Raw genomic sequence first — 21,411 nt, 5'->3', positions numbered from 1 at the left:
TGTTAATAATATATTTGCATTTTTTCATGTGACTTAATTTTTTTTCTTTTTTTTGTCATGTTACGATGAATTTTCGCACATATGTGAGAGTGGTGAATCCCCGACTATAATGCATTGACTCATATGTGTTTCGAAATTACACTCAACATCGTCATCTGATAACTCTCAATGAAATTTATAAACTGATCAAAAATGTATACTAATACGTAAAACCGCCAATTAGATGTCTCAAATCCAAATTACATAATTTTACACGTAATAATCTTACACGAAACATTTCAATTGCATTTCCTACCCCCCGTTGTGGTTTTTGTTTCATATGATAATAATGATTTACATTCTTTCACTTCACCTTCTCAGTTTAACATCGACTCAAATATTATTAATTACATAATTATATTAATATTACATAATGATATTTTGTATTCAGAATTTTCTTCATTTCCATTGTTCGTGATCAATTCTAAATTTATTTTTTTCCTTTTTTGGATGCATGTATATATATATATATATAGTAGGTATCTTGTGAGATTCACGAATCTTTATCTGTGAGACGCGTCAACACTACCGATATTCACAATAAAAAGTAATACTCTTAGCATAAAAAATAATATTTTTTCATGGATGATCCAAATAAGATATTCATCTCACAAAATTCGACATGTGAAACCGTCTCACACAAGTTTTTGTCATATATATATTATATATATATGTATGTATGTATGTATGTATGTATATGTATATTGTTGGGTTAAGTGTACATAAGTGGGAGTAGTACTAATGAGTGATCTCTTGGGAAATTCTCATGCATAAGCTGCTGATGTTGTGTCGCTTGATCTGGTTGGATAGGTGAGTCGTAAAAGAGTGACGTCAGATCTTAATCGGTAATTCTGTATCTGCTACAAGGCCGACGATAGAAAAATGATAAGACTGATCTGTAAAATATATGAGACAACAATAAAAGATAAACACCTACCTCCCCAAACTTATGAGCCTAACAACCCGGCTCATTAGCACCCAAGTATGTGCACTATACGATGTCACTCCTTGGCTAATATTTATAATTTTTAGCTTAGTGGTAAGCACTTGATCCTAACATATATCATACTAAAAATTATGCAATTATAATTTGAATAAATAATCTTATTGAACTATTATTAATATTTAATGGTTCTTATTAATATTTAATATAACTCAACAATATTTTTTGTTGACATGAAATATAATTATTTTTTATTTTCATTTGTTCTTTTCCTCAAAATAAAAAATAAAAAAAATAAACAAGCAAACCGATGTACATAAATTTCCTTCCTACATACTACATTCAAATTGCCTTACCAATTTACTTTCTACCCACTACACTCAAATAGCTGACCAGTTTGTGATACCATTTTACATAATTTTTTGTGTTAGTCAGTTGTCAAGTTGACAGTTACCCAATAAAAAATAAAAATCAACACTTTTTTATATGTTTTATAAACTTATACAGTGAACAACATAATTAATTATCGTTTTACATTTCTTGAATCATGTTACAATTCAAACTCAGTTGTCCTCAAATTCGACAATGTCAAGGAACGCAAAACTGAAAAAAAAAAACAAACAAACAAACAGACAATTCGATACCAAAATTATATTTTTTCCATAAAAAAAATTGTTGGATTACCCAGATTCTCGATGATAGAATTGAATACGTGTACCTACTTATCTTCTGAACTAGGACCATTCAATTTAGGGTAGTTTATTACACAGACAAATCCGAAGATAAGATGGAGCCATCTCTTTTATTTCACTGCGAACGTCGGCACAATTCAAATCACAATGTTTTTTCTTTTCGTAAATTGCTACAATGATTCATTGAAGTAGAATATTCCACGTACGCCAAGTTAAAGTATAGCATTCCATGTTTATTAATGGCATGAAAGTTTGCGTTATACTCAAGAAGAGAATGGAACTCCCTCTTACAGTTTCTCTTATTCTTATCTCATGGTTTCTTTTATTATCTCATCAAGTTCATGAATCTGCGGCACAAAGATCTACATACATTGTCCATATGGACAAATCCTCCATGCCTAAGGCATTTGCCAGTCACCATTATTGGTATTCTTCCATACTCGAATCTGTGAAATCGGAGAGCCCGACATCATCAGACGGGCACAAACTTGGGCCGAAGCTAGTATATGCATACGACAATGCGTTCCACGGATTCAGTGCAGTGGTGTCGAAAGACGAATTGAAAGCTTTGAAGAAGTCGCCTGGATTCCTTTCGGCTTATGAAGATGGTATTGTCACGCCAGACACCACGCATTCCTATAAATTCCTCTCTCTCAACACTGTTTCCGGGCTTTGGCCTGCATCTGAGTATGGGAAGGATGTTATTATTGGTGTCGTTGACTCTGGCGCTTGGCCTGAAAGTCCGAGTTTTAAAGACGATGGGATGACTGAGATTCCAGCAAGATGGAAGGGAAAATGTCAAGAAGGTGAAGAATTCAATTCATCTCTGTGTAACAAAAAACTCATCGGAGCAAAATATTTCAATGCTGGAGTTCGAGCTTCGGATCCCGGAGTAACGATAACTATGAATTCTGCAAGAGATACTAGCGGTCACGGCACACATTGTGCGTCTACTGCCGCTGGAAACTACGTGGAAGGTGTCTCATATTTCGGGTATGCTCCAGGGACAGCAAGAGGTGTAGCCCCACGGGCAAGATTGGCAGTTTACAAGGTCCTCTGGAACGAAGGGAGTTTCGAGTCGGACGCATTGGCAGGCATCGATCAAGCAGTGGCGGATGGTGTTGATGTACTATCGATTTCTTTGAGTTACCGAAGGAATAATGTGTACGAGGACCCTCTTGCGATAGCGGGGTTTGGTGCGAGGGAGAAGGGGATTATTGTGTCGGTCTCGGCAGGGAATCGAGGCTCTAGTATCGCGAGCCTGTTGGGGGGGATCCCGTGGGCTATCATGGTTGCTTCGGGCACGATTGATAGATGGTTCGCAGGGATTATAACACTGGGAAATGGGAAAACCATTACAGGATGGAGCACATTTCCCGGAAGAGCTTCTGTTAGGAACGTGCCCATCATTTACAACAAGACGTTATCTGCCTGCAACTCGACGATGCTATTCGCAGAAGTCCCTTTCCAAGCAATCATTATATGCAATCAAACCCACGAAACTGCTGAATTTTCCACCATGATTAGCTACTTAACAGATACCAATATCCCAGCAGCAATCATCATTTCCGAAGATCCACGTGCGTTTCGATCCACTACGATTCCACATCCAGCTGTAGTCATCAGCCCGAGTCAAGCCACCATAGATTTCATCAAATACGCGTCAAATAGTTCTGGTACACAAATAGCAACAATCGATTTCCAAAAAGCAATACTGGGTACTGAGCCTAGAGCAGCTCCAGCCGTGTCAGATTTCTCATCGAGAGGCCCCGCTCGTAGCTTTCAGGGGATCTTGAAGCCTGACATAATGGCACCTGGAACGTTAATTTTGGCTGCTTATAACCCTCAGGTTGGCAGAACAAGAATTGGGAGAGGAATATTTCTAGAGAGCGATTACACACTTTCATCGGGCACATCAATGTCCTGCCCACATATTTCCGGCATAGCTGCGCTTCTCAAAGTTGTGCACCCGGAATGGAGCCCTGCCGCGATTCAATCCGCCATGATGACCACTGCAAGTCAACTCGACAACACAAAACAACTAATAAAAGACGCGGGTTTAAATTATAACGTCGCAACACCTCTAGCCATGGGAGCCGGACACGTCGACCCGAATGGAGCACTTGATCCAGGCCTGATTTACGATGCCAACCCACAAGACTTCGCCAACCTAGTCTGCGCAATGAATTTCACTCGCGAGCAAACGCAAACCATCATAAGATCTGGATACAACTGCTCGAACCCATCGATGGATTTGAATTACCCATCCTTTATAGCTCTGTATAACTTTGACCAAAGGGACATTCCATTAACACGGAAGTTTCAGAGGACTGTTACGAACGTGGGAGACGGAGCATCCACCTATAGAGTTAAGCTTGAAACCCCTGCTGGTTCCACTGTCAAAATTTCTCCTAAGGTTTTAGTGTTCCAGAAGAAATATGAGAAGCGAAGCTATTCTTTGACGATCCGATACAGGAGTGATAAAGATTTTAACGAGAAAGCGGGTTCGGTTACTTGGGTTGATGACAGTGGGAAGTATACAGTGAGGAGTCCCCTTGTCGTGTCTCCAGGGTGGGACAATTTCCACTAATATTGTTCAGTGTTATTACATAACGATGCGGTCGAATTGAACCTCTGTTTGTAAAAAATTTCAGATGTTAGAATAATGATCGATGGACTTTTCCTTGATCTGTAAGTTGATTGTTAGAATAATGATCGATGAACTTTGCAATGATCCGTAAGTTGAATTGTTTGAATAAATACTTGTGCGTATCGTTCTTTCTATTGGAAAATAATATTTAAAATGTGTGTATTGAATATTTGAATGTTGAATATTTGAATGTTGAAAATAAGAGTTGTAAATATTGAAAATTAGTGTGTGATGATGTAGGTAATGATGTATTTTATTTTTGGATTATTTGTAAAGATTTCCTATAAATAGATCTCTCATTTGTGAAGAAAATCACAATTGAGTAGAGAGAAAAATATTATAAAGTGTGTAGTTTGGTAAATTTTGAGAGTTTGAGATTTTTACTTTTTACCATAAATTTTTACTTTTTCACAACACGTTATCAGCACGAAGCTCTTCTAAAAGTCCTACATACTTTTCCAAGCTCCAAACAGAAGAAAAAGGTAACAAAAATAATCATATTTATTTTACTGTTATTTATTTATTGTGTATTTATTTAATATACAATATAATGTTATTATTAGAAATAATAAAAATAAATTTTTCATAAACTTGTTATAAATCCTGGGAGGATGTTAAGACGACATCCCACACTCTCGGTAAGGGATACGACAAGTATAAAAGCCTATAAGGTTTTTAAACAAAATAAATTATGACACTCATTATAATATTATGATATGATATACATAATTATTTAAACATGTCTAATATTATATATATCATATTATTACCATAAAATTATACAAATACATACCTTTATTTTTTTGTACCCCAACGGTCATAAATGGTAAAAAACGGCTAGTTTTTGCCCTATAAATATGATCTCACAAACACATTACATCACTCCAACTTTCTCTTCTTCTCTAAAAATTATTCATCATCAAATTTTTCGAAGAAAAAAGAAGATGGCTTTCTCAAGGATATTTTTAATTATTTTGGTTGTCATACTCACGAGTCTTGTATTTATCGGAGAATATCCTCCTCGTGCGTTTTCTTTATTTTTACAAATACTTGTACTTGTTGTTTATCCGTTACTTTGTATTGCAATAATTATTAACTAATAAAATGCATCGTAATTTTTTTTAGTACCACCATGTCAAATTTAACAAAGCTCGAATTTGTTGCGCTCGACATCACGGGAAAGAATTATATGCCATGGACTCTAGATGTAGAAATGCATCTTGAGTCATTGGGTCTAAGCGATACCATTAAAGAAAATGGCATATGCACGTCACAAGAAAAGGCAAGAGCCATGATATTTTTGCGTCGACATCTCGACGATGGATTGAAATGTGAATATCTGACTGAAAAAAATCTCATGGCTTTGTGGAAGAGATTAAAAGAAAGATTCGAACATATAAGAGAAGTTATACTTCCGACCGCCCGGGATGAATGGAATACATTGAGATTCCAAGACTTTAAAAAAGTCAGTGATTACAATTCGGCGATGTATAGAATAATCTCGCAATTAAAATTTTGTGGACATGAGGTCACAGAATCTGAGATGCTTGAAAAAACATTTTCCACGTTTCATGCATCAAATATTACTCTACAGCAACAATATAGAGTACGTGAATTCGCGAGATATTCTGAACTCATCGCCTGTCTTCTTGTGGCGGAAAAAAAACAACGAGCTATTAATGAGAAATTATCAGTCCCGACCCACTGGTTCAACGGCATTTCCTGAAGTAAATGTCGTAAGCAAAAATGAATTTAAATCTGGAAACCAAAATCAAAGTTATAAACAAGATTTTGGTCGAGGACGAAATCGAGGTCGTGGTCGTGGATGTGGACGTGGAAGTGGTCGTGGTCGTGGACGCGGCCGTGGTTTTGAAAATAATCGAGATAGTTACTTTTATAACTCATCTCAAAAGAACGTCCCAAACCATCCACAGAAAAGGCATCATGAAAATATGATTGTTAATGAGAATCACTCAAAAAGATATGAAAGTTCTTGTTTCAGATATGGTACTCCAGGACATTGGTCCCGTATTTGTCGAGCCCCTGAGCATCTTTGTAAACTTTATAAAAAATCATTAAAGGGGAAAGAAAAGGAGACCAACTTCACTGAACAAAGTGAACCTTTGAGTGATTCAACTCATTTTGATGCTGGTGATTTTATGAATGATTTCTCTGGAAATGATCAATATGTTGGTGGGATAGAAATGAACAATATTGATGCTGCAGATTTTCTCAACGATTTCTCTGAAAATGAACAATATAATGGTAGAATATAAATGCACAATAATTTATTTTTCATGTATTCATAGAATAATGTTTTATTGTATAATTATGATTTGTGTTATATTTAAATATATATTGCGAGTAATTTATTTCATTGCATATTTTTTTGAAGTTCAAATATGGAAAATGCTATGAGCAAAGCTGAAGTTTGCATACCCGATAGTGGTACAACGCACACTATCCTCCGAGATAAAAGATATTTCTTGGAACTAAAACCAACAAAAACAACGGTGAATACAATATCAGGTCCTGTAGACTTGATTAAAGGATGTGGTAAAGCACAATTTTTGTTACCTAATGGTACAAAATTTTTGATCAATGATGATTTATATTCACCACAATCGAAAAGAAATTTGTTGAGTTTTAATGATATATATTCCCATGGGTATGATACTCAAACAATGAATGAAGGGAATGAGAAATATATGTGTCTTATCACATATAAATCAGGAAAGAAATATGTGATTGAAAAACTACCAATGCTCCCTACTGGATTGCATTATACACATATAAGTCCCATTGAATCAAACATGGTAGTTGATAATTCTTCGATATTAACCAATTGGCATGATCGATTGGGACATCCTGGTTCAACAATGATGCGAAGAATTATAGAAAATACACATGGTCATCCACTGAAAGACCAGAAGATCTTTCAGAATAATAAGTTTCAATGTAAAGCATGTTCTCTTGGAAAACTTATTATAAGACCATCACCAGTCAAAATCCAAACTGAATCACCAATGTTTCTTGAACGTATTCAGGGTGATATTTGTGGACCAATCCATCCACCATGTGGACCATTCAGATACTTTATGGTATTGATTGATGCCTCCAGCAGATGGTCACATGTATGTTTATTACCAACTCGAAATGTTGCATTTGCAAGATTACTTGCTCAAATAATAAAATTGAGGAATCAATTTCCCGATTATACAATCAAGAAAATTAGACTTGATAATGCTGGTGAATTTACTTCCCAAACTTTCAATGATTATTGTATGTCTATGGGAATCATTGTTGAGCATCCTGTTGCTCATGTACATACACAGAATGGATTGGCTGAATCATTGATTAAACGTCTGCAAATGATTGCTAGACCAATGATTATGAAAACAAAGCTCCCTATTTCTATATGGGGACATGCAATTTTACACGCTGCTTCATTAATTCGCATCAGACCAAGTGCATATCATAAATACTCCCCATTGCAGCTTGCATTTGGTAAAGAACCAGACATTTCTCATCTGAGAATTTTTGGATGTATGGTGTATGTGCCTATTGCACCACTGCAACGAAAGAAAATGAGACCTCAAAGAAAGGTTGGAATTTATATCGGTTATGATAGTCCATCAATCATTCGATATCTTGAACCTCAGACAGGAGACGTGTTCACAGCACGTTTTGCTGATTGTCATTTTAATGAGGAAATCTTCCCAATGTTAGGGGGAGAACAGAAACATACCGAAAAGGAAATTACATGGTATGTATCATCATTGTTACATCTGGATCCAAGAACAAAACAATGTGAAAAAGATGTACAACAAATTGTACACTTGCAAAGAATAGCAAATCAAATACCAGATGCATTTGCAGACACAAAAGGGGTAACTAAATCATATATATATGCTGCAAATGCCCCTGCTCGAATTGAAATTCCAAAGAAACAAATGGAAGATACTCATGATGTCATTAAACGCCTGAAGCGTGGAAGGCCAGTCGGTTCCAAGGATAAAAATCCTCGAAAAAGAAAATTCATAGAGAAACACGATGATCACAAAATAAAGAATGATGTTTCTGAAGAAACACGTGATGATCACAAAATAGAGAATGGTGTTCCTGAAGAAACACATGATGATGAAAATGTTCTGTCAGAACCACAAACTGACGAGAATCATGAAATCTCTATCAATTATATTAATACTGGAAAAATATGGAACCGAAAAGATATAGATGAAATTGATGATATATTTTCTTATAATGTTGCAATCGACATCATAAATGATAACGAAGATCATGAACCAAAATCTTTTGGTGAATGTAAAAATCGGCAGGATTGGATAAAATGGAAAGATGCCATCCAGGTTGAATTAGATTCGCTAAATAAACGTAATGTTTTTGGACCTATAGTCCTTACACCTGAAGGTGTAAAACCTGTTGTATACAAATGGGTTTTTATTCGAAAGCGAAATGAGAAAAATGAAATAGTAAGATATAAAGCTCGACTTGTTGCACAAGGTTTTTCTCAAAGGCCTGGAATTGATTATGAAGAAACGTATTCTCCTGTGATGGATGCAATTACGTTTCGGTATTTGATTAGCTTGGCGGTATCTGAAAATTTAGAAATGCGTCTTATGGATGTTGTTACAGCTTACTTATATGGATCACTTGATAGTAATATATATATGAAAATCCCTGAAGGATTTAAGATGCCTGAAGCACAAAGTTCAAAACCCAGGGAATGTTATTCTGTGAAATTACAAAGATTATTATATGGGTTAAAGCAATCAGGTCGAATGTGGTATAATCGACTAAGTGATCACTTGATGAAAAAGGGATATGTAAATAATTCAATATGCCCTTGTGTTTTCATTAAGAAAACAACATCCGGATGCGTAATTATTGCTGTATATGTTGATGATTTAAACATCATTGGAACGAATAAGGAAATTCAAGAAGTTGTGTCATACTTGAAGGAAGAATTTGAAATGAAGGATCTTGGAAAAACCAAGTATTGTCTGGGTTTACAAATTGAACAAAAAGAATGTGGAATGTTTGTTCACCAGACAAATTATACAGAAAAGATCCTTAAACGTTTTAATATGGATAAAGCAAATCCTTTAAGTACTCCAATGGTTGTTAGATCATTAAACATAGAAAAGGATCCATTCCGTCCATGTGAAGATGATGAAGATATTCTTGGTCCAAAAATACCATATCTAAGTGCCATCGGTGCTCTTATGTACCTTACAAATTGTACAAGGCCTGATATATCTTTTGCCGTAAATCTGTTGGCAAGATTTAGCACATATCCAAAAAAGAGACACTGGAACGGAATTAAACATATATTCCGTTATCTACGAGGAACGACAGACTTGGGACTTTTGTATTCAAAAGATGCTAATCCAAGTATAATTGGTTATGCTGATGCTGGATACTTATCTGATCCACACAAGGCACGTTCCCAAACTGGATATGTATTTACTCGTGGAGGCACTGCAATATCTTGGCGTTCTCAGAAACAAACGATCGTAACAACTTCATCAAATCATGCCGAGATTATTGCACTACATGAAGCAAGTCGTGAATGTGTGTGGTTAAAATCAATGACCCAACATATCCAAATTTCATGTGGATTATCATCTGATGAGAAGCCTGTGATACTATATGAAGATAATGCTGCATGTGTTGCTCAAATGAAAGAAGGATACATAAAAAGCGACAGAACTAAACATATTCCTCCTAAGTTCTTCGCATTCACCAAGGAGCTTGAGAAGAATAAATGTATTGATGTTCGTCATATTCAATCAAGTGAAAACTCATCAGATCTCTTCACAAAGGCACTTCCTACGTCAATATTCAGAAAGCACATATATAATATTGGGATGCGCAATCTACGAAATTTGTGAAGAGTTGTTCATGTCAACATCAGTGGGAGTTTACGTGACTGCACTCTTTTTCCCTTACTATGGTTTTTATCCCAATGGGTTTTTCCAAGTAAGGTTTTTAACGAGGCAGTACAAAAACACGTAATGAAGACATCATCGTATCATGATCATCATCACAAGGGGGAGTATTGGAAAATAATATTAAAATGTGTGTATTGAATATTTGAATGTTGAATATTTGAATGTTGAAAATAAGAGTTGTAAATATTGAAAATTAGTGTGTGATGATGTAGGTAATGATGTATTTTATTTTTGGATTATTTGTAAAGATTTCCTATAAATAGATCTCTCATTTGTGAAGAAAATCACAATTGAGTAGAGAGAAAAATATTATAAAGTGTGTAGTTTGGTAAATTTTGAGAGTTTGAGATTTTTACTTTTTACCATAAATTTTTACTTTTTCACAAAACTTTCTATATTTTCGAACTTTTTTTTTTTTTTTTGCAATCCATCATTCTTAATTGATAACCTTTTTCCGGAATCTTGGGTAAATTTTGATTTAATTTTATGGTTTTGCTTCCGATTCTTTCTTTTTTTGAATTTTAGTTAATCTCAAATTGTGACCATAATGTTATTTGTCGCGAGTAGGTCTCTTATGATACTGTCTCACGAATCTTTATCTGTGAGACGGGTCAATGCTACTGTAGTATTCACAATAAAAAGTAATATTTTTGGCATAAAAAGTAATATTTTTTCATGGATGACCCAAATAAGATATCCGTATCATAAAATACGACCCGTGAAATCATCTCACACAAGTTTTTGTCATTTGTCGCATATGAGTATGCGTTTTTAGTAATGACACCAAGTTTTCATGCAATTGTGTTATGAGATGTAGTCGGTTAAATTCTTAGGGTCCATGGTAATGTAGTCTTTCTATATGTTCTTTTAAGGTAGCAAAACATTGAAATTCAGTCTAACATTTGAAGTTTCAAGATTGTATACGAATTATTAGTTTTAGCTTCGAAAATTATAGGGACACAAGATTATGGTGTTATATATTAATTAATTCAAATGTTCATATTTGTGCACCTAATATTTATAGTGCAATTCAGTAATAATATCATTCAAGAATTATCTTTTTTTTAAGGTAAATCTGTAATTTATTAAGAATAATCGTTCATTACAAACTCGACCAACCAAAAAGAAAATTCGCCATTTAACCAGACAAAAGGTGAAGGTGAAGAAGAAGCAAAATTTGTAACTTTATGAGCTATTTTATTCATCAACCTAGGCTCATAAACAATGTCAGAAATGACAGGGGCATGAGCCAGTAGGCTAATCTCTGAAGCACAAATGCAGGTATATCCAAGGTCATCCTGTACGGCTTTGACTGCTTGCACTGCCAATACTGAATCTGATGCAACATGAACATCTTGAAATCTCTTTTCATAAATTAATTTTACGCCTTCCCTAATAGCCAATAACTCCCCATGGACAACGGATAGGGGTTTAGTAATTTGTTTTCCAAATATCAGAAGTAATCTGCCTTGGCAATCTCGAAGGACTCCACCAATGCTGTAATGGTTTGTATTTTCTTTAATACAAGAATCAACATTAAGTTTGAAGGTGCCTGTAGCTGGTCGTTTCCACCTCTTCTCTGCATGTTCTCTAAGGACCGAACCATTTTGGAGATCTAGAGTTTTTGCCTTCTGGAAATCTATAAGAAAGGATAAACTCCAATAGACATCATCGGCCATCTTGTGTTTACTGTCATCATGAATCAGGATATTTGATAGAATCTAGTTAATTAGATTCAATATTTTAAACCTTCTTTGAGTGAGGTTGACTCCTGCTATTTCAATTTAACTTACTTTCAAGAGTCAAATGAAAAATAAACAGAAGAACGTGGAATAGGAAGTAGAAGACAGAACGAGAGACAAGAAGGAAGGGATAGAGAACGCAAATAATTTCTTATATTTTTTCCCTTTCCCCATTACAAACTCTTATGAATATATCTCTCTCGGTAGTCATTAGCAACTCTTAAAATTCTCTTGTATCTTAGCATGCTACTTGAAAACGTAATCTTTCATCCAACATGGAGCTTTACGAGTCCTTACCGTTTGATCTTCCCACTGATTGGTTTTCTTTGTTTCTTTCTCCTGTGCTTCTGGAGCTTTCCCAATTTCATTTGTATTCCCAAGTTCTCGAGAGTAATCGACAATCATTTCTTCAGAGTGGGCCTCTTTATTCTCAGCCCACTTTCTTACAACTCTTTGGGCCATGGTGTTGTCAATAGGGATGTTCAATATGCTATCAATTTGTCTCTCTTTCCAAATGGCCCACGCTTGTATAGCAAATTTCTCAAACTCGCCTTTCGATAAATTATTTTGCATCCACCCACAGAAGTCACTTGTACTGCTCCCTTTTGCCAACCTCATTATGTGACAGTAATCTGTACCCTTCCATATGTTCTTAGATGGCTTACAGAAAAATAGTGAATGGCATGTTGTGTCATGATTATCATGGCATAGCACGCATGCTCCATGAGTCGTGATGTGGTGCCTTAGCAGGTTTAGATTTGTAGGTATAATATCATGAGACATATGCCACCAGAAAATACGCACCTTCGGTGGAAGATTGAGGCTCCAAAGAAATGCCCACCATGATTGCGAAGTGAGTACCGAACAGTTTTCTGGTTGTGTAAATAATCCTTGTTGAAGGCGGTAACCGTCACGGACCGAGTATTTCCCTTTTTTGTTATATCTCCAGAATCTCGTATCGCTATAATTTCTCGATGACAGCGGAATCTTAAGAATCTCCCCAGCTATCCATATATTGAAGTGATTCTTAATAAGATCAACGTCCCATGTTCCATCCTTTATCAAGGAATCCACCGTCGAATCACTACGCCACGGATCCTCAAATGCCCCTATGTTCGAATCCATACTTGGTATCCATTCATCAAGAATTATCTTATGCTCATAATTTTTCTTTCTAAAATTAATATTGTTGTACCTTTGTCCAATGCATAGAGAAAAAGAACGATGGAACGAAGTGTGGTCGTCTTAAAAAAAGTCACAAAGATGCAGTTACTTTGAAGTTATAAATTAATTGTTATTGTTTCATTTTTTGATGTAGTATTAAAAATATATGACTTACTTTCTTGTAATATGAGGGGATAATTCATCAAAATATTATTATAGTTTCGGTTATATCTCTTTTATTTCTGTTGGGATAAAATGGTCCCTGTATTTTTTAGTTTTAACCCAAATTTATCCCTCAATTTGTTAGATTTCTATTTTACCCATGTTTTTCAATTTTTTTTAATTTTTTACTAGCTCAACATAAAATTAAATTTCATACTTCTATGACCAGAATGTCGTCGGATTGTACCTGCATGATTTTATATATTGAATCTCACAGTCTAACCACAGTTGTAACTGATGGTTCCTCTCATTGTTCACAATATTTTCAATGACATCTAGCACAATCTTGTCTCACTTCCTACCTCAAGACGTAGAATAATATATTTAATTTGTAAATAAAACATGAGAGGAGCAAAAAGTACGGTGATTTTTTTCAGACATATTAAATATTATTACATTAGTAACTTGTTGTAGAGGTTCCTGTGGAAGAGAAAATACTGTTTTTATCGACCTATTTTAGCTGAAAATACAATACACATGAACTTCAAGATTGAGAGAAATAATTTCAATTTAAAATTAATAAATAAGAAAAAACTCTAAATTAAAATTAAGACTAAGTAGCAACAATATTAGTGTAAACTAATTTAAATAACTCTCGGCGATGATGCCAAAAACTTGTTGCATGATTTATTACTGCAAGTGTATGTTGTCAAATTTTAGTACGTGAATAAGTACGGATATCGTTTCACAAAAATTTAAAAAAATTTGTTTTGACGTTCAAACGTTCTTTGGGTGTCTTGTGATTTAAAACATTCATAGAATATTTAGATATGTTTACCTTGGTATATTTTAACGCTGGAAACAAACTAATTTGGGATTAGCGGAGTTGATCATTCTTGTAAATACATACAAACGGATATTCCTCATTCTTTGATCGTCAAATAAAGTCCACGACTTGCAATAATGGAATCAACTTAAAAATTCTTTTATAAGCTATATGTTTGATTTTTATCAAACTACAGACGTTTTCAACTCCTTGAACTCGAATATCTCAACGGAAACACATAATTTGATATTTATGTGATTCTCAATGATTCAGAGATATAACTAGCTGTGGGTTCGCGACTTCGTGTGATTCAGAATGACATTTATTTTTATTCGGACTTACCATAATTAGACTCATTCTTTTCATCAATCCATTGATCAAGAGTGTCAGAACTCAAGTTTAATTGCATCAATCAGATCATGGTAAAAGCCTCCAATAACATCGCCTTAAGTTAGGTTAGTATACAGTACGGTCCCTTCAACTCATATATCTCGCTCGAATCTGCAAATATTGGTATATCGAGAGTTGCAGATGAATTTGATAATAATGTGATATATTTTTGAGTAATAATAATGACATGATATGTGCAACTGAAGAAACACCTTTTCAAAATACACATGTATTACTTTAGCTAGAGATTTCGTGCACTATTAATTCATTATATCACATATGATATCTTCACCCGTAGGAAAATGGTGAATCTCCGACTACAATATATTGGCTCATACGTATTCCAAAACTATACCCAACCTCGCCACATGATTATCCTCAATGAAATCGATAAACGGATCAAAGTGCATGCTAGTACGTAGATATTCTACGTTGTCCCGGGTCAAATTACTAATGATGTACAACCATAACCACGGACGATCCACTCGATAATGATAACCAGTTGGACAGTCCGAGAGATGATTGTTCAGTACATCATCATATGATCAGTCATCTGTATGAATGGATATCTTCATGTCCTTACCAATGAAAAATGTTGTTTACATCATATATGCTAGCTTCCAGCTCAAGCGACATTTATCCTTATTTTATGTGGTCGATTCGACTGGAAACCTGTTTAGGATATATGGTATTCTTTCTAATGAGTTTCATAATCTTATGTTGCAAAGCAAACCTCATGGTAGCTATTGTATATTTAAAAGTAAGTGTCATAATTGAATAAAATCGTAAATATTATTAAAATAAAATTGTACATAAAAATTAATAAAGTTCAAGTCACAAATTGTTTCGTTTTAAGCATACTCTAACATAAGCTCATTTACACCTATGACAAGACGGGCCATGGTTTCAGTGCGGTGTTGTCTAATGATGAACTCCAATCTAAAAAAATCCCATTGGTTTCTCTTGGCTTATCTCGAAAATTCTGTTACTCATACCTACAAATTTCTCTCCCTCAAATCGCTGCAGATTTATGGCCGGCTTCCGAGTATGGCAAAGATGTAATAATCGGTGTTGTCGATTCCGGGATATGGCCGAAAGTGCAAGTTTAGGGGTGATGGGATGACGGAAGTCCCGGCAAGGTGAAAGGGAATTTTTCAAGAAGGGTGATGATGTCTTTGTTGATTGGGGGAGTTGGATAAGGGGGCAGAGATGTGATCTTTTTCTGTGAAGATTTTTTACTTGATGGGTCAAGCTCATGTAGCCTGGTCTGGAGGAACTTGGGTAGCGTGATTTGGTGAGATGAGACCCGACTTTCTTCGACGTGATGAGATGAGTTTGACTTAACCTAACTGCTAACTATGAATTTCTAGTGGACAGCAAATCGACTGGATAGTACTAACCAACCCATCAAGGATATGGCCGTTAACTATGAATTTCTAGTGGAACCCCTAGGAATCGATGCAGGGCAACTGGACCCGAACCAATCTCTTGATCCAGGCCTAACTTACGACGCCACACCCAAGATTTTGTGAATCTCGTCTGCTCGATGAACTTCACTCCATAGCAAACAAAAGTCAAAATAAGATCAAGCTACAATTGCTCGAATCCGTCATCTGACCTGAATTACCCATCTCTTATAGCTCTATACAGCGAAGAAGAAAGAGAAAAGACGGTAACCCGGAGATTTCGAAGGACAGTGACGAACGTGGGGAATGAAGTAGCCACATACAAAGCTAAGGTGGAAACACCGATCGGGACTATGGTCAGAGTTTCTCCAAAAAATTTGAAGTTTCAGAAAGAAATATGAAAAGCTGAGCAATTCTTTAACAATTCGTTTCAGGGGAGTCGCAAATATAGGCCGTAGATATGGGTCGATCTGGGTAGAAGAGAATGGCCATCACAGCGCGAGAAGTCCCATTGTTGTGCGTCCAGGACTCGATGTCTTAGGTTATTAATAATCATATCCGTGTGTAACTTTAAGATATATCGTCAAAATTTGTTTAAAATAAATAAATATTATAAGTTTTTATTGAAAATAACCAAAATCGTCCCATTCCAAATTATATCCATTTTCTATCTGCCTCTCTTCTTTTCCAATTTCTCCCCCACAATTTATTTATTCAAGTATTTAGAGAAACAGTTTTAAGTAATCCATAAATCTAAATCATCTAAAAACCTTATTAATTGATAATAAAAATTTATAAGATACTTGAAACGATTATCGAACTAAATAATCGATTTTAATTTAGTTCAGTTAATTTGGTTCTAGCGATATATTTGAATCCCAATAACCTTTGAAAAAATCGATTAAATCACTATCGGTTAATTGTTCGATTTGTAATTGGAATTAACCGACTGATTTCGATAGAGTCAAATGTTTCTCTTAAAACCAAAGGTAAATAAAGCTATCCAAATATCATTGTTCAACAAGAATTTTTTTCTTTAAAAAAAATCATTTTAATAATTTTTCGTGCACCATAAATTAATATCCAAATATTGTGTGATTAGAAAATCTAACAGTTTGATATGTCATATGATAAATGAGTGTTAGATTTGAAACTATGGCAACTTTAATCATTTGTATTGTATTTTTTTACAAATATTAATCATGATCAAAGTTTTAAAATAATTTATTTGTTTCGAAGATTATATATAAAGATTGAGAAATATTTTACCAATTCTAAAAATTCAAAAAATAGAGAATATGAGGATATGATAGTTACAAATGGATTACAAAGGGTCAATATTTTTAAAAACTGTCAAATGTCGGGTTGGCTTTTCTTATTTTTTTAAAAAATAATGAAGATGATTAAGACGAAACTGAGACAACATTCAGAACGATCAAAGAAAATGTGAGTGATTGATCAAAATCATTTTTTAAAGTAAGTCTGTAAATGTAACCGAATTTCACGTACTTTGATTTTTTACCTCAAAATACGATAACATAGACAATAAGTTCCAACACTTTTTAATTTTTTTTAAATATTTATTAACAAATAACAATGTTTTTTAATTTTAAAATAAATACGGACAGACCCGGACCGTCGGGTTTACAACCTGTACCTTAACTGTCCTAATCAGTTATGGTTAAAGATTATATTTTTTTGACACTAACTCGACGAGCTCGACCGGAAACCAGACCGACCCATCACCAGGTTTAGCTGCACATGTTATTGACAAAAACTTATGTGAGACGGTCTCATGGGTCGTTTTTTGTGAGACGGATTTCTTATTTGGATCATCCATGAAAGAGTATTACTTTTTATGCTGAGAGTATTACTTTTTATTGTGAATATCGTTAGAGTCGACCTGGCTCACAGATAAAAATTCGTGACACCATCTCATAAGAAACATATTCCATGTTTTTTTAGGAGTGTTTATCACACAGACGGATTGGAAGATGAAATGGGGCCATAACTTTTATTTCACTACGGATCGTCGGCATCATTTAAATCATAATGCGTTTTCTTTTCTTCAATTGCTACGAAGTTGACTGGAAAAGAATATTCCACACCAAATTGAAATTTCTTCTTACACATTCATTAATTGTCTGAAAGTTTGCATTACACTCGAGAAGACAATGGAACTTCCATATATAGTTTCTCTTAAAGGACATCAATTTAAGCTATGGTGGCATGTAAAAAATAAAAATTTTATTTATAAACAAAATTGATTTATTTGGTTTAAATTATATATATATATATATATAACGAAATTAGAACAAATAAACCGATTAAACGTTTTTAATCAATCGAAACATAAATTTTGAACTAACTGTACTGAATTTCTGAAGTAAATTAATTCAGTCGGTTACATAAAAACGAAATTTTGTTAACTCTTACAATTACAAAAAAGGACAACAATAAATGAGTGAGGAGGAGTTGAGATTTTTTCTTGGATAAAAAATTGTGTGAGACGGTCTCACGGATCGTATTTTGTGAGACGGATATCTTATTTTGGTCATCCATGAAAAAATATTACTTTTTATGCTAAGTGTATTACTTTTTATTGTGAATATCGATAGGGTTGAACCGTCTCACAGATAAATATTCGTGAGATCGTCTCACAAGAGACTTACTTATTTTCTTGAACCACTTTCAATGCTCAAGTCGACGGCTAACAAGAAGAAATTAATTTTGTGATTTAAAATTCGTGTAGAAGGGAAATAATCACACAAGAATTTTCCCAATTTCCCTTTTTTTAAACATTTTTTTTGTTAAGTAATTTTATAAATAAAAATAATTTACATAATCTGGATTTTGTACTTCTTTGTTTCTTTCCTCACATATGTATTGGGAAGGTGGGAAGCGGGACAATGCTCGAGCTTATCTTTTTTGTTGATACGTGCGTTAGCTTATCTTTAAAGCCTCGAGATTGTATAAATACTCGCAATGTTACTGTTGAATCATTTAAGTATACTAGAATTTTCCTAAAGGTTTTGAAGTATCAATTCAAATTAGATTCAACTTCCAACTATATTTCAATAAAGTTACACAAGTTATTAAACATATTTAAAAATAATCCAGACAAGTAATGATACAATTGGCTTAGTACTTATGAAGAGTTTAATAAAAATGTCAAGTATTTGAAATATAAACGTGAGATAAAAAAATTTGAAAAATACAAAGAAAAAAATCGAGCTACGGATTCGATATTTTTCCACAAAGAATATATATTAATTAGTAATAGTAGAGAGTAAAGTAATGAAATACTTTTATATGGATATGTTACATTCATTGATGATTGTTTGATCATTTAAATGCTCGAAAGATCTTTGATACTGAACTATCATATATAAATATTAATTAAAGATAATGCGATCGGTCTTTTCATAAAAACATTTTCGATATCAAATTTTGAGAAAGTAGCATGCAAAATTGGACAGCAATTTATAGATTTCAAGTGACTCTTGTAACATGAGGAATAGCTCAAACGGTACTATTTATGATTTGTTTATGATTTTTCCCAAACGGTATTTCTTAACAAGATTTTTATTTAGTTTGCAAGAAATAAGAGATGCTGTAAGAATCATACAAACTACCAATAACTAATGATAGTGCTATGACTATAATAGAAGATAAAAATGTTTGCATTGCACAATTAAAAGAAGAATATATTAAAAGAGATAAAACAAAACATAATTCGTCAAAGTTTTCTATATACGTGAACTTCAAGAGAAATGTGAAATTGATAACTGTTGATGGAAGTGTCTCCCAAATGTAAGGCACGTGAGGTATCTTTTGGCTGAGATAAATCAAGGATGGGAAAGGAGTTATTGTCGGTTGCAACAACTCAACCAACCTTGGGGGACCAGCAGTAAAGGAAGGAAACTTACGGTTGGATCAAGGAGAGATATATAGTGATCTCTTCATTCAGGATCAGCACATGCATGAGAGAAGAAACCTGACTTACATGAGAGGAGAAGGCTGATAGGAAACACACGAGAATAGGGACTTGTACAAAAGAGAGTTTCTGTGTGATAGTGTGTGCGTGAAGTCTTTTGTAATTTCCACTTTGTACATTGCTTGAGATCAATAAAAGGCTTTCAGGGTGTTCTCCCGTGGACGTAAGCCGTAAGGCCGAACCACGTAATCTTGTGTGTATTTCAAGCTTTATGAATTGCTGCATGTGATCAGGGAATTGCTATCTTCTTGTGCAAATTGTTATATCATTATTTTCTCCAACAATTGGCGCCGTCTGTGGGAAGCGAAGCCACGACACGACACGAATAACAATCAAGAAGATGGGCTCTACGAAATTTGATATCGAGAAGTTCACAGGGAAGAATGATTTTGGCCTGTGGAGAATCAAAATGCGAGCAATCCTAATACAACAAGGACTAGAGGAAGCATTAAAAGGAACAGAAGCCATGATGGGTGATCCGAAAGAAAAGGTGCAAAATCTTGCAAAGGCACAAAGCGCAATCATTCTCTGTCTTGGAGACAAACCCCTGCGTGAGGTCTCTAGGGAAGTATCAGCAGCAGCTATGTGGACCAAACTCGAATCACTCTACATGACTAAATCCCTTGCCAACAGGTTGTACATGAAACAAAAGTTATATTCGTTCAAGATCACTGACGAAAAGAACATCTCTGAGCAGATTGATGAATTCATCAAAATCTTGGATGACTTGGAAAATATTGAAGTTAAATTGGAAGGAGAGGACAAGGCACTAATCTTGTTAAACTCTCTCCCAACTTCATATGAAAACTTCAAGGATGCACTTCTCTACGGCAGGGAGCAATCAATCTCATTGGAGGAAGTCCAATCAGCTATAAGGGCCAAAGAACTACAGAAGGGAATGAACTCTCATGGTCATGGGCAAGGAGAAAGTCTAAATACACGAGGGAGACCTGCTAAAAGACAGCAAAGGAGGAACACTTCACGATCAAGATCCAAGAGTCAAATCAAATATAGGTGTTTCTTATGTCACAAGGAAGGACACTTCAAAAGAAATTGTCCATAAAGAAGAAAGAATCATCAAGGAAAAGGCTATGAAGATGGTGAAGCCTCTGTGACATTTGATGGATATGACACGGCAGAGGCATTGGCCATATCAGATCAAGGGACATCAACTGAATGGATTTTAGACTCTGGATGTACATTCAATATGTGTCCCACAAAGTCATGGTTCGAAACTCTTCATGAAACAGATTTGGGAGTGGTCATCCTAGGGAACGACAGATCATGCAAAGTAAAAGGTATAGGCTCCATAAGACTTGGAATGGATGATGGCTCATATAAAATCTTACAGCAAGTCAGATATGTACCGGACCTCAAAAGGAATCTAATCTCCCTGGGTACACTTGAATCAAATGGTTGCTCCTTTAA

The 21,411-nt window shown here is 34.7% G+C and overlaps 1 protein-coding gene across 1 annotated transcript; it reads left to right on the top strand.

The window, feature by feature from the left end:
* The first annotated feature begins 1,749 nt into the window (after nucleotides 1-1,749).
* LOC142551523 (subtilisin-like protease SBT3) lies at nucleotides 1,750-4,458 on the top strand. The gene has a single exon (XM_075660800.1). The coding sequence runs from the start codon at nucleotides 1,904-1,906 to the stop codon at nucleotides 4,262-4,264; it is 2,361 nt and encodes a 786-aa protein (XP_075516915.1). The 5' UTR covers nucleotides 1,750-1,903; the 3' UTR covers nucleotides 4,265-4,458.
* The last annotated feature ends 16,953 nt before the right edge of the window (nucleotides 4,459-21,411 follow it).

This window comes from Primulina tabacum, chromosome 7, assembly GCF_025594145.1.
Source record: "Primulina tabacum isolate GXHZ01 chromosome 7, ASM2559414v2, whole genome shotgun sequence".
NCBI lineage: Eukaryota > Viridiplantae > Streptophyta > Magnoliopsida > Lamiales > Gesneriaceae > Primulina > Primulina tabacum.
This window is presented reverse-complemented; position numbering and strand designations above follow the sequence as displayed.